This window comes from Phoxinus phoxinus (assembly GCF_949152265.1).
Source record: "Phoxinus phoxinus genome assembly, chromosome: 3".
Taxonomy (NCBI): domain Eukaryota; kingdom Metazoa; phylum Chordata; class Actinopteri; order Cypriniformes; family Leuciscidae; genus Phoxinus; species Phoxinus phoxinus.
In genome coordinates, this window is record NC_136878.1 from 14,258,916 (window position 1) to 14,272,230 (window position 13,315).

Here is a 13,315-nt window from a genome sequence, read left to right on the forward strand (position 1 = left end):
CCGTCGACGGCAGATTTTCTTGGAGATTTTTAACATCTCCCAGCCTTTGACAATGAAGTTCATGTACAAAGAAGAACATCCCTTTGAGAAGCGACGGTCCGAGGGGGAGAAAATCAGAAAGAAGTACCCGGACAGAGTGCCTGTGAGTCAGACAAATAAGTTGTTTTTGTCAGGGCCCTGTTTGTACAGATAACGTAAATCTATCGATGAATAACATAGTGACAACGCTAATTTGTATGGAGTAACCGTGGGGAAATAGTTAAAAACAAGAAATAGTGTATATATACGATTAATTAATGAATTGTCATCGATGTTTTTTAAGCTGTCCTTCAAATATGAAAGGACTAGCGTTAGCGTCAGGTAACTTAGCTTGTCTTAATTGGAAATTGTGGCATCGTTTAAAGTACGAGTAATAGAACAATTAATATATTTTAATGAGATTATATGATATAGGTTTAAATATTTGTGACATTTGATAAACATCAAGGTATTAAACATGATAAATAGAGAGCCGGTAAACTGTATTGTATGCCGCACATGATATTGAATCATTCAAAAGAACCTTGTTGTTTTGACAGAGTCCAGGACAAAATGCCTAGAATATGAAGTTTTCTGACGCATTACCATGTGGCCTCACACTGGCCTCACATTGTGTGTCCTCAGTAAAATATCAGTAGGGAAATTTGTTAGAATGAGCCTCTAAACTGGGGAATACCCTTGCTTGATATTATACTATCGAAAGATGCAGTTGTTCTCACATGACAGAGTGGTCATTTTTTATCACCATCACTGATTTGTTTTCCACAGGTGATCGTCGAGAAAGCTCCCAAAGCCAGAATAGGAGATCTGGACAAGAAGAAATATCTTGTCCCTTCTGACCTCACAGGTTAATTGTCTTGTAAACTACGGATTAATTTGCTCAATATTGAATGGTATTAAAATATGTAGGATATGTATGTAATGACACATTTTCTTGTTTTTGAAGTGGGGCAGTTCTACTTCCTAATTCGGAAAAGGATCCACTTGAGGGCCGAAGATGCCCTCTTCTTCTTTGTCAACAACGTCATTCCTCCCACATCAGCCACAATGGGGCTGCTCTACCAGGTACATCTTTCATTCCAGGGCTCCAGACTAACTTTTTTTTACTAGGAGCGCTGCGGCCCCTGACTGAAAATTTTAGGAGCACAAGCTGAAAATTTAGGGGCACACCTTAAATCAGCTTGCAATGCAATTATTCAAATTTCCCCCAAAATAACTAATACTGACAAATTCTTTAATAATAAATAGACTTAACGTACAGATATTACAATGTGAAGTTTTATTTTAAGTTCACAGGCTCCAGACTAACATTTGAGGGCAGCAGCACCACTGAGTTTTACAAACAATATCTGGTAGCACTGGGGCTGACAATAAAGCACAGAGCTTAATTTAGGGCGTAGATGAAAATAACATTTTGAATTATTATCATTCATATGTATTAATAGCCTATTCATTAGAAAGCTAAACGAGTGAAAATAGCCAATAAGCATCCTACTGTTTACAATGGTAATTTAATTTATTTAAATTTTTAAATACCTTTACCTACATCTTAATTTTTTGTTTTAGGGCAATCTTTGAAGGATAAACAAAAAATGTGTTGTTCATCACATTAAAAATAACATTTATATATGATATTTTTGAAGTGCTGGAAAAAGATGTGTAGTACTTGTAAGCGTTTGACTATCTCTGTCACAATACCATGGTTATGGTTAGAGTTACTACATTAGCCTAAATCCATGCTGATTTGTGGACTGAAAGCCTTCTATAAGTGTTTCTCCTGGTTTCCACGTCAGTGCTGTTTGATCTGATATCTATGGGTTATAACAGAGAACTCTGCGCAGAATCTGAATGTTTCTCACTGTATCTCGTAGCGTTGATGTTATTTATTCTAAGGCGAATTCAATGGATTTCTTTACTGGATCTCCAGAGTCTGGATTTCCTAGTAACAGTGTCGCGTGATCGAGATCGGCCCGCGACCATAGATATACATAATAAAGGCTAGATGTCTCGTCCGTGTTGCTGGCCAATGGAGGTCGATGTCCGCACCTGGCGGCCATCTTGTTACAGTCAGCTCGCTCATTTGTAACATTGTGTTTTAATGGTGCATTTTCTATTTTCTCAATTTTCTACAGATTTTCAAACGGGTTGGTTTGTTATAATAGTCAGAGATGTAGTTATGACACTGCATACATATGAATAATTATAATATTATATATTTCAACATGTTCAAGCATCCAGAATTATAGCCACGTTAACAACGTTTGTAAGAAACTAAACCGTTTGTAAATCCGTTAAGATTTCAGCGAGATAAGAGTATTTGTGTTCGTGCAGATCACTAACCTTACATCAGGTACCACAGAGCCCGCCAGAAAGCTTGCCTGTGACAAGATGGCCACCGGGTGATGACGTTAGAGACTCCGCCGTAATACATCTAGCCTTTATTATGTATATCTATGCCCACGACTGGTAAGTTCGGGGCGCTGTGCTGTTTAGGATTTGTCTGAACTAATAAACGGTCCGTGAAGCATAAATGAGTAGAGCGTTTTCATTCCGCTTTCATTTTGTTTGCATTCGCTGCTCTGCAACGTTGTGGTCGCACCAGCGCTACCTAAATAAATATTTGGTCGCACCGGCAGGAAAAATGGTCGCAGTCTGGTGCCCTGCATTCTCTTGTGATTAATTCTTAACATAATTTATTTTGCTTGCTCCATCTTTTGCACCAGTTTGTTTGCAGTAGAATTGAGAAAGTGACGTTTTTGCTCAATAAGAAAAAAAGCATTTCTAAACTCTCTCTTTTTCTGTATTTTAGGAGCACCATGAAGAAGACTTTTTCCTTTACATTGCCTACAGTGATGAAAGTGTCTATGGGGACGTTTTGAGAGATGTGTAATGAATTTACTTGCCCCACAATACCCCTCTTTAAAATAAAATGATCAATACGTTAGTTCACTCAAAGTGTGCATGTTGAATGCACTTTCATATCCTCCTTTATGAAGTCTTGTTTGTACTCTATGCTGCCTGCATATTGTTCCTTCCTACCTAAGAGTTCCACCCTCAGTCTTGCTTTTAGGCCTGATACTTTGTCCTGGTCTGTTTCAGTAAATTAGTGGTACTCATATCCGTAAAAGCTTTTTCAATGTTCTACACTTCTCCTTTCAACTTTTCTCACTTTCCTTTGGCACCAACATGCATCCTGAAGTCACTTTGCTATTCTATAGTCTTTAATGTTTGGTTTGATTTTGTTTTAGCTACCATATTTGCACAGACCAAAATCACTGATAATACTGGACTATCATACCATGTAATGTGTATGAGTGTGAGTGTGTTTGTGTATCATTGCCAATTATTATTTTTAAATGGGTTTCGATTGCTGTTTATTTGAACTAATTGGTTAAAAGATTAAAAAATATATTTTGTAGGAGTCATATTGTAGGAGACTGCTTGTTTATTTCTCAGTTGTATTATTATCATTATAAAGGTTATGACTTGATTGATTTTTTTTTTGTGGGAGGGAGGGAGGGGGGGGGGGGGCTTATTTTTATTATGGATTGGTGTTTTTTGTTCCTTTTCTCCTAAAAGCCCCATCTGAAGCTTGCCACCATTATAAACCTGATGTAAAAATCTGCCTGTGTGAGTCTTTAATGGACCTTGACTTTTCTCACAAATCTGAGAATATCTGTTGTGCATGTTTCTTTATAGGTATGTACGTATTACAATACATTAGGATATTAATTAATATAAAAAAAGTCAAGTGCATTGTGATCCTGCTCAATAGTGCCCATGATTTTGCAGATTTAGCTAACATACGGTAGCAGATTAATTAAATGATATTCCTTAATACATGTCGTAAGTGAAAATAACCCACGAATAAAACAATTTTAAAACATAGTTGAAAGCTGGGCATAATGAAAACATGCTGTTCGTTTCATTTCCAAGTGGTGTCACGCTCACTGTTTAATGCAGAGGCGAATGACGCCCAGTTCCCCCTCTATGTACGTCATCATGGGTTTAGGTTGAGCTTGACCTCTGACCTAGTCCAGCTCCTCCTCTGTGGATCTAATGGGTGGAGTACGGGGATAGAGTTAAAGGTAGGGTTGGACCTTCTAGCTCTACACATTACGCGCAAAGCTGGATGTCTAGAGAGGAGGAGATGGATTTCACGCTCCAACCGTGGCTCCGCAGGGAGAAGCCTCTTCATTTATTTTATTTTATTATGCTTGCAAACAGATCAGAGATGACAATCGTGGTATACAATTTGTAACAAATTACAAAAATGTCTGTACAAAATATAACAATATGTTCAATGTCATCTGAACATACAGAATAAAGGAAGAAGTTAGTAATGCGTAACTAACTCAAACAAAGAGAAAAATAAATGAGAAATAGATGATAGAAAAAACAATAATACAATTTTAAAAAAAGATCATGAGGGTAAGGTATTATTTTATGCATCGTTTAGTGTTCACAAATTAAAGTCATTACAATTTGAAATTGTTTTAATTGCTTTCTTAATTACTGAGGATGAAATAGTGTTAAGGTACATTTTCAATTCTTTAAAAAAAAACAATAAAAATTGGTTTGTTGTTGGTGAATTTACATTTATGGATATACAATTTTCCAATAAAATAGATTAAATTAGTAACAAAGCAGGCTTTGTTTTTAGTGGGGTCAGAATCAAAGTATCCAAAAAAAATGTCTTTAAAGGTTACTGATATATCTTGCTGGATATTATCTTCAATAAATATGTTAATATTTTTCCATAGTTGTTCAGTATAGAAACATGACCAAAAATAAATGATAAACAGTTTCTGTGTGAACTTGGCAAGATAAGCATCTTGTGTCAATAATAGGCTACATTTATATTTAATCATATAAAATATTTAACAGGGTCGAATTTATTTATTATTTTGAATGACACTTCTTTTACGTTATTAGTTAGACAATATTTTTGTTGTAGTAAACATATTTTACCCTGAAAAACATATTTTACCTATTGGAGTATCAGTTGGCTCAGGAAAGCCTCTTCAAGTGTTCACACATGGGTGTTCAGAGTTCATACTGGCCGTCGTCATCATGAAGACACACCCACAGCGGAAGTGCGCCAAACTGGGTTTCCTGTCATTTTTATTTTGGTTAATTACGGATTCACTTGTTTATTTTTCTTAAAGGAAAGCCTTCAGACAAGCTCAGCATACTTTTAATCTCAGAAACGGACAAAAGTGCGTTACATGAAGATTCCACGAATTTCACTGCAAGAGTTTTATTTAGTTCGCTGATTTTGCAAGCTAGCTGCCTAAGCTGTCACTTGCGCCGTTAGCCTGCTAGCCTAATGGTCAGGTGTTGTTAATGCAACTTACTGGAAAAAGGAAAACATTTAAATCACTTTCGTCTATAAAATCATGCTTATGAAAGGTGATTTTCTTGGACAGATTAACTGAATAGCCCGTCAAAACATTCAGGTCACTGCAAGCATAGCCAGCTAGCTTGTCAAGTCAATATAGAGCTAACTTAACCCGGTGCAGAGAGTTTGCTCATTTACTGCCTTCTATTGCTTCTCAGATTACAACATCTCTTTCTTCTAGTTTATATTTTGCTCTAACTCGTAGTCTTTGCTTTTTAGAATTGATATGGTAAGTTGGTTTATACAACGTAAGCAAGGCGTGTCAACTTTTTGACTGCTGCCTTAGTTTGTTTGTGATGTGTCATCCTGAACCTCTGAATTTTTTAATTGTGCTGCACAGAAATAATAAGAATGTTATTGGTTCTGTTATGTTTCTAACATGTTATTTTAACAAGGTAAAAAATATTCAGACTTTCATTTCTTTAATTGTTTCTCACTCTTCACTATTCTTGCTGTGGAAAGGCCACTAATAAATGAAATTTAATCTTAGTGGACTCATTAGTGACAGAAAATGTAGATGCTGGTATTTATGTTTCATGATCTATGTGTAACACTTTTTTTTTACCTGACATCTCTACTCCAGCTGGCACCACCAATCCCTACCATCATGCCGGCTCTTCTGGAGAGGCCCAAACTGTCTAATGCCATGGCACGTGCCTTACACAAGCACATTATGAGAGAGAGAGAGCGGAAGAGGCAAGGTAAGCCCTGCAATCTCCTGCATATTATTTTTACTACAAATAAATAAATAATTCCCATGTTCATGTGTGAATTTTAGGGTTGTTGTTGGTGATGTGCATGTAGCTACTTTTTAAGTCTTTTTTTATTTTTTTTTAAAACTTTGTGATCAGTTGTCAATTGTGTATCTCAGAGGAGGAAGAGGTTGACAAAATGATGGAGCAGAAACTAAAAGAAGAGGAAGAGAGAAAGAGGAAGAAAGAGATGGAGGAGAGGATGTCCTTAGAGGAGACTAAAGAGCAGGTAAGTCTGATTGCCACATTTTAAAACTTGGATTATTTACTGAAAGATGCAGGTGTTATTGCACAGGACTCCTGAACAATCTTTTTTTACTCTCTCTCTCCCTCTTTCTCTCTCTCTCTCTCTCTCTCTCTCTCTCTCTCTCTCTCTCTCTCTCTGTCTTCAGATTATGAAGATGGGAGTTAAGTTACAGGGTCTTCAAGAGGAGAAGCACCAACTTTTCCTACAGCTGAAGAAAGTCCTACATGAGGAGGAGAAAAGACGACGGAAAGAACAGAGGTACGGGAAAGAGTAAGTTTTTTTTTTTTTTTTTAAGAAAGAAAATAAGACTTTTATTTAGCAAGGTTGCATTAAACTGATCAAACGTGTCAGTAATTTTCTATATCAAATAAATGCTGTTCTTTTGAAATTTAGCAAAGAATCTTGGAAAAAGTATCTTAAGGTTTCCTCAAAAATATTTAGCATTAATAAGAAAATTTTTTAGCTCCAAATCAGCATATTAAAAACAATTCTGAAGGATCACGTGACACTAAAGACTGGAATAATGGCTCACTGAAAATTCCCCACAAAAAGGCATTATTATCCAAACATTATTTGGATTATTTGGATTAAAAACATTATTATCCAAAGCTGTCAAATGACACGTCACGCGTCTGTTATTCAGTTTACAACTAAAATTATTTTATGTTTACAGTGACATGACAACTCTGACTTCAGCAACATACCAGCCAAACATGGCCATCCACCCTGGACAGCACCTTCTTAGCATGCAAGGTGACCACTATTTGACATTTTTAGGCATTTGTTAAAGTATAAAGTTGTGGTGGTCATTTAGACTTGTTGCTTTTTTTGTTTTGTTAGAATAGCCCTACAATAATTACTTTATTTTGCTCCACCCCTTGTTTTCTATGAGCAGGTCAGGTGAGTCATGGTCGCCCAGGTGCTCTTCTTGGGGAACGCAGTAAACAGCTCTTCCAGTCTCCAGTCATTCCTGTGAGTGTGACAGTTTAATGTAAATCTATCTATATGTGTTTAAAACAAAGCAACATTTGTTAATGGAGAGGGACACATGGTTAAGTTTCTACTCATATTTGTTTTGTATGTTTTGGTGTCTGTGCTTGTGTTAATTGAAAATGTTATTGGCTGCTTGCCACTGCCACAGTCGCGTCATTTCCAGTCTCCGCCGGGATTTAGTGCCGGTGGGGCAGAGCATGGCCAGTACTCCGGAGCCCAGCCGAGTCACAGTCCGTATGGAGTCACCCAGCAACAGCATACATCACCTTTTGCCTCCAGTCAGCCAGTGCCAGCCAACTATGCCAGTGGTTCACAACTTAGAGGTACCTTGTTTTAATGTTCCCTCAGTGCTTATGTTTGGAGATACGGGTATGTGTGATTATTTGCTTGTAAGACTCAGACTCATCCTGACTCTCTGTGGTCATAAAAAACCATGACTTCTTGTAAAGAGTAGGGGTGTAATTGTCTCTATCACTTACGGCTGGTGTGTGGCGAGTGCACTGTTGCACTGTGGCAACAGTCGCCTCAACCAGGGGTGTGTTTCCCAAAAGCAACTATGATCTCAAGTTCCGTCATTACCAACAGAGCTGAATGGAACTTGCGACCATATTTGGCTAACAGTGCTTTTGGGAAACGCACCCCTGGTGAATGCTGCACACTGGGTGTGGTTGAGCAGAGAGAACCTGATCCCATTATTAAGCACTTTGACTGCACAGTAGTATCTAAACATTCGCTTTATAAAAGTGCTTCATTCATTAATTCAAAGGTTCTTTTTCTTGTGTAAATTTGTGATGTGTTGTTTTGATGTTATCTTTTTCTGTTTTCAGGTGCATCAGCTTTCCAGGCCATGCAGTACCTGCCCCATCAGCAGCAGGGCTACGCTGTCCACAGTCACTTCACCTCTCAGCCAGGTGTGTGAATGACTTCATTTCCCTATAGCATACTTTTATAATGAAATAGTATTATTTAATATTAATATATTAATATTATTTGTATGGCAATTTTTAATCATCAATGTTGCTGCGCATAAAAAGTGTTTCAAATCAGTTACTCGGAAAGAAGATACTGCTGTACCTACACTATCATTTAAAAGTTTGGGGTTTGGTTGGTTGTAATGGGGGGTTAAAAACTAGAACATGTAGTAACAACTATAACTACAAACTATAACATCTTTAGTGATGATCCTTCCGAAATTATTCTAATATGCTTAAGAAACATTAATAGTGCATTAAATAAATATGAAACATTCATATTTTTGATATGATATTCCTGCTTCAGGATGAATATAAAGGTTTTTTTTTAAATGCCTTTATTTGAAAAAGAAAGCTTTTGTAACATTATAAATGTCTTTTTTCTGTGTCTTTTGATCAATGTAATGCATCCTTGCTGAATAGGAGTATTAATTTCTGACCCCTAAAGGCAGCTCAGTGAGTTTTGGAACAGGGCCTTTGACACACAAAATGTTAAAATTTCCTTCATCTTCTTCTTGGCAGACACTGTCACACTCTTTCTGTATTCCATCCTTCTCTCCAGGTTACATCCCCAGTGCTGGGATTCCCCTGCAAAAACAGCTGGAACATGCCAACCAGCAGTCCGGCTTCACAGACTCTGTAAGTTGGGTTGGTCAGGAAGTACACTCACTAAACTAGAGGAGGGTCAGCTGAGTGTCTGTGAAATAAATGACTCATATTTATGTTTTTCAGAGTTCATTGAGACCTATGCATCCACAGGCTCTACATGTCAGTGCTACAGGTTTGCTGCCCACTCCCTCTATTGCTGTCCCGATCCCTCCGGGAAAGGTCAGAGCCAAAACAAATTAATGAAATCTGTTAACAGCATTGCAACCTGTTCCATTATCGCAGATATTCATCCTTAAATAGTTTAATTTTATTGCTCTTGTTGTTCTTTGGGCATAAATGTCTTGCTCGTTTCTTTGGACAGTCTGGATTATCATATGCACATCCACCAAGGGCAGCTTCCCCAGGTGCATTCACGCATGGAACGCCCTCACAACAAGCACATGCAGTGAGTTCTGTCCAAACTAAGTATACTGTTTTATTAATAGCATGTATGTACACTAATGTTCAAAAGTTTGGAGGGGTTTTTTATTTAGCAAGGATGCATTAAAAAATGAAGACTTGTTACAAAAGATTTCTGATTCATCATAGAATCCCGAAAAGATATATCATGGTTTCCACTCAAAAAATATGAGGCAGCACAACTGTTTTCAAAATGAATGATTACTGAAGAATCATGTGACACTGAAGACTGGAGTAATGATGCTGAATATTCATCTTTGTCATCACAGGAATAGATGACATATATTTAAATAGAAAGCAGTTATTTTAAATTGTAATGGTATTTCACAATATTCACAAAACTGTATTTTAATCTAGTAAATGCAGCCTTTGTGAGCGTAAAAGACTACTTTCAAAACATTACAAATATTACCATCCCCACACTTTTGAACAGTAGTGTGTGTATATTATATTTTATTTTATTCAAGTGGCTTTCAAGATTCAATAGGTTTTAATAATTTAGTACCTGATTAAGATCTGCATAAGGAAAGTGACATTATTTTTTTCTCATTCTGTTGTACAGGCTACATTTCAAAGCTCTTCTCAACCAACCCCTCGCCACACCTACCTCTCTCACAGCCAATCAGGGCAGAGGTTTTACCACCATGGCAAATAGCTATTCATTTCAGTCTAAAACAGTGTTCGAGGTAGAAGAACAGATTGACCAATCACCACTTACACTTTGGAGCCTTTTGGAATTCGGTACACAACGCTTGGCATCATGGTGTTATCACGTAGTAGAACACATGACTGTATTACTGTCACATGCAAGTCATTTTCTCTATTCTTCAGCTGTTATACCTCACTTTGCAACAGGGTATGTCATTTATTTCAATATTACAGTGGGATGTGTCTGAATGTTTCTGTTACAGATGAAGACATTGACAACAGCTGTGCCAACATTAGTAACATTACAATACCACCATTAAATGACACAACTAGAGTTAAATCTGGTTTTAAAAACTAACTAAATGTAGAAACCGATTAGAAGATTATAATTCCACGTCCTGTTACAGACCTCCCACTCAGGGCCATCTATAATTTGCATTAACACTGATGAATGCACTTCTTCCCTAATTCAAAGAATAGGGAAATAATATTTTCATATGATTTTAAATTGTCATGTAATGTTTTTAGCCAACCAACTGAATTTCACAAAATTGCACTTAAAAATATGAATTGTATTAATCTTTTTTATTATTATTATTGTTAAAATAGTAATAAAGAGGTGTAGAAAAATAAATCTTTTAACTTTGTCATCTTTTTATTTGGAGTTTGATTTATTCTTTGAAAAGTCGTTGGATTAAGTTTAGACAGCACTGACTCAGAACAATTTAGTTTTTCGTTTTTAGATTAAACTTTGATCTGTTGTTTTTCGTAGGATGTTTCTCTACAGGGGAAATCCACAGTTATTGACCACATATTACTTCGTCATCTTTAAAGCATGTCAGTTTTTTTTTTAGTCAGTCCTACCCACATTTTTGCTGAGATTACTGGCTGGCTGTAAAAAATGTATCAGCATTGTGTATCCTTTTGATCTTTCTTTAAAATAATTGCCAAAAATCTAACCTTTCATTGAAGTAAAATGATTAAAAGTGGGGGGAAATCACATTATGAAATAAATGTTTTTCTCCAAAACACGTTGGCCACAATTATTGGTATCCCTAGAAAGTAAAATATCTCTGAAGTATATTCCCATTAATATTGACCTTTTTTAGCACACCAGGGTGATTATGAGGCTATATTGTCTATGATATGAGGAAACACAAAGGCCAAATTTCTTTAATCATCCATCGCAATGAGTAAAACCAAATAATATAGTTCTGATGTGCATCAAAAGATTGTTGTGCATCACAAAATAGAAAGTGGCTGTAAGAAATTAGCTAAAGAATTGAAAATCCCCATTTTGACCATCAGGTCAATAATTAAGAAGTTCCAATCAACTAAAGATGTTACGGATCTGCCAGGAAGAAGACGTGTGTCTACATTGCCTTAATGGACGGTCAGGATGAAAGTTTGAGTGGCCAAAGAGTCTTCAAGGATCACAGATGGAGAATTGCAGAGATTAGTTGAGTCTTGGGGTCAGAAAGCCTATTAAGAAAAAAATAAAATAAAAATCGAACAACCCCTACATCACCACATGTTGTTTGGGAGGGTTTCAAGAAAAATCCTCCTCGCTCATCCAAAAACAAACTCCAGCAAATTCTGTTGTCAGACACGACTGGAACTTCACACGGCACAGGGTTCTTCTGTGGTCAGATCAAACAAAACAAAAAAAGCTTTTTGGCAGCAAACACGGTAGATGGGTTTGGTGCACACTAGGATAAAACTTAAATTAATAAGATATTTAATCACAATTTAATGAGGCAACTTAACTTAATTAACTTAATTTCAACACTGGGAGATCAAACAAATAACTTCAACACTGGACACAAGCCAAGCACTGTCCAACACACACAGAGAGAGAGAGAGAGAGAGAGAGAGAGAGAGAGAGAGAGAGCAAATGTAGCAAGCTAAGCTACAATAAAATGACAAAAGTACACATCACATACCTACATCAAAGCTACTTTATTAAAACATTTAACTAATTTCACTCCAAGCCATGGCTATCTAGTGATCAATAAAACTGTAAGACAACCGAATAGGCAAAAATGTCAAGATAGCTTATTAAACTGTTCTCAATGCTTTAACGGCTATGTTATTTATTTTAAATGGTTTATTTGTGCGGACAGTTGCACAACCTGACATTTTGGGGGTTTCAGATAACAAAACATGTATTAAAAATGAATTTAAACTAGTTTTTATAGATTAAAGTGATTTATGTCATGAATTTATCAAATTATGTTAAAAGGAAATAATGCACTTGGACACAAAATGCAATTGGACACTTTGAAATAATGTGTGTGTGTATATATAATGTTTTGTTTTAGAACTGAATATATTGTGTATTAATTTATATAGTAATACGTGCATGGGGTGCATAAGCATGGTAAAAATACGATTATTTGAAATTTCACTTAATTCAATTTTACATTAAGACAATTACCTGTTACAAAGTCTCCTGTCCTTGTGAAACCATAGCACATAGGCTACGTGATACCCTTAAATAACATACAAGTTTAAGAACACAACAATACTTCAAAACAATTGCAACACGGTCTTTTACCAAGGTAACGTTAGCTAGAAATATGTTAACAAGGCATGCAACGCAAGTTGAGCACACTAATCATTAAATATTATTAGATTTTTATATTTTAAAAACAACATTGATGTAACTACATACACATACTACATTCACATGTCAGTGTATTATATACATATTGTAAATCAATGCATTTATTGACTACAAATGACCAAAAATCACAGTTCTGCCAGAGAATGTCTAATAAGGGGAGAAGGTTCACTCTCACTACACTTCCGGCTTCTGACTGGTTGCAGTTCCACTCTGATTCCACATGAGGGCGCTCACAGGACGAGTGCAGAATGAATGGTGGTCTATGGAGCTATACCCCTCAAAATCCACTTTTCTCAAGATATAATTTTTTGTCTAATAATTTGAATGTTGTATTCGAAAGGAGATGCAAAGAAATTGCTTATTGCTGAGTGTTAGATTTTTTAGAGTCACTTATTTGTTTTAAAAAGTCTTTCAAAATGTCAATGACGTCATACACATCGTACGACCAGAGATACTGCTTTACGGCAATCCTTCAGGCACTTTGGTGTTTTCGCGCTCTGCACTTTATTTTCTCTCGAGGCATCGCCAGCACAGCTGACACAGGTAAACACACGTGCTAGAAGAGTTTCT

General features: G+C 36.4%; 2 protein-coding genes across 12 annotated transcripts; both read left to right on the top strand.

Annotated features, from left to right (window-relative positions):
- The first annotated feature begins 9 nt into the window (after positions 1 to 9).
- gabarapa (GABA(A) receptor-associated protein a) lies at positions 10 to 3,464 on the top strand. The gene is made up of 4 exons (XM_079606333.1): positions 10 to 142; positions 808 to 886; positions 986 to 1,104; positions 2,849 to 3,464. Exons 1-4 carry the CDS (start codon positions 53 to 55, stop codon positions 2,927 to 2,929), a joined length of 369 nt encoding a protein of 122 aa, XP_079462459.1. The 5' UTR covers positions 10 to 52; the 3' UTR covers positions 2,930 to 3,464.
- Positions 3,465 to 5,051: 1,587 nt separating this feature from the next.
- gps2 (G protein pathway suppressor 2) lies at positions 5,052 to 10,749 on the top strand. Of its 11 annotated transcripts, none has more exons than XM_079606324.1 (13): positions 5,120 to 5,258; positions 5,599 to 5,669; positions 6,024 to 6,141; positions 6,312 to 6,421; positions 6,585 to 6,709; positions 7,113 to 7,192; positions 7,335 to 7,411; positions 7,581 to 7,755; positions 8,260 to 8,343; positions 8,966 to 9,042; positions 9,136 to 9,231; positions 9,374 to 9,457; positions 10,034 to 10,749. In XM_079606324.1, the coding sequence occupies exons 2-13, from the start codon at positions 5,667 to 5,669 to the stop codon at positions 10,124 to 10,126; spliced, it is 1,122 nt and encodes a 373-aa protein (XP_079462450.1). In that variant the 5' UTR covers positions 5,120 to 5,258; positions 5,599 to 5,666; the 3' UTR covers positions 10,127 to 10,749. The 11 variants fall into 11 exon arrangements, with proteins under 11 accessions (XP_079462453.1, XP_079462451.1, XP_079462447.1 ...); XM_079606328.1 differs by having other exon boundaries at positions 6,585 to 6,697; XM_079606326.1 differs by having other exon boundaries at positions 5,123 to 5,258; positions 5,622 to 5,669.
- The last annotated feature ends 2,566 nt before the right edge of the window (positions 10,750 to 13,315 follow it).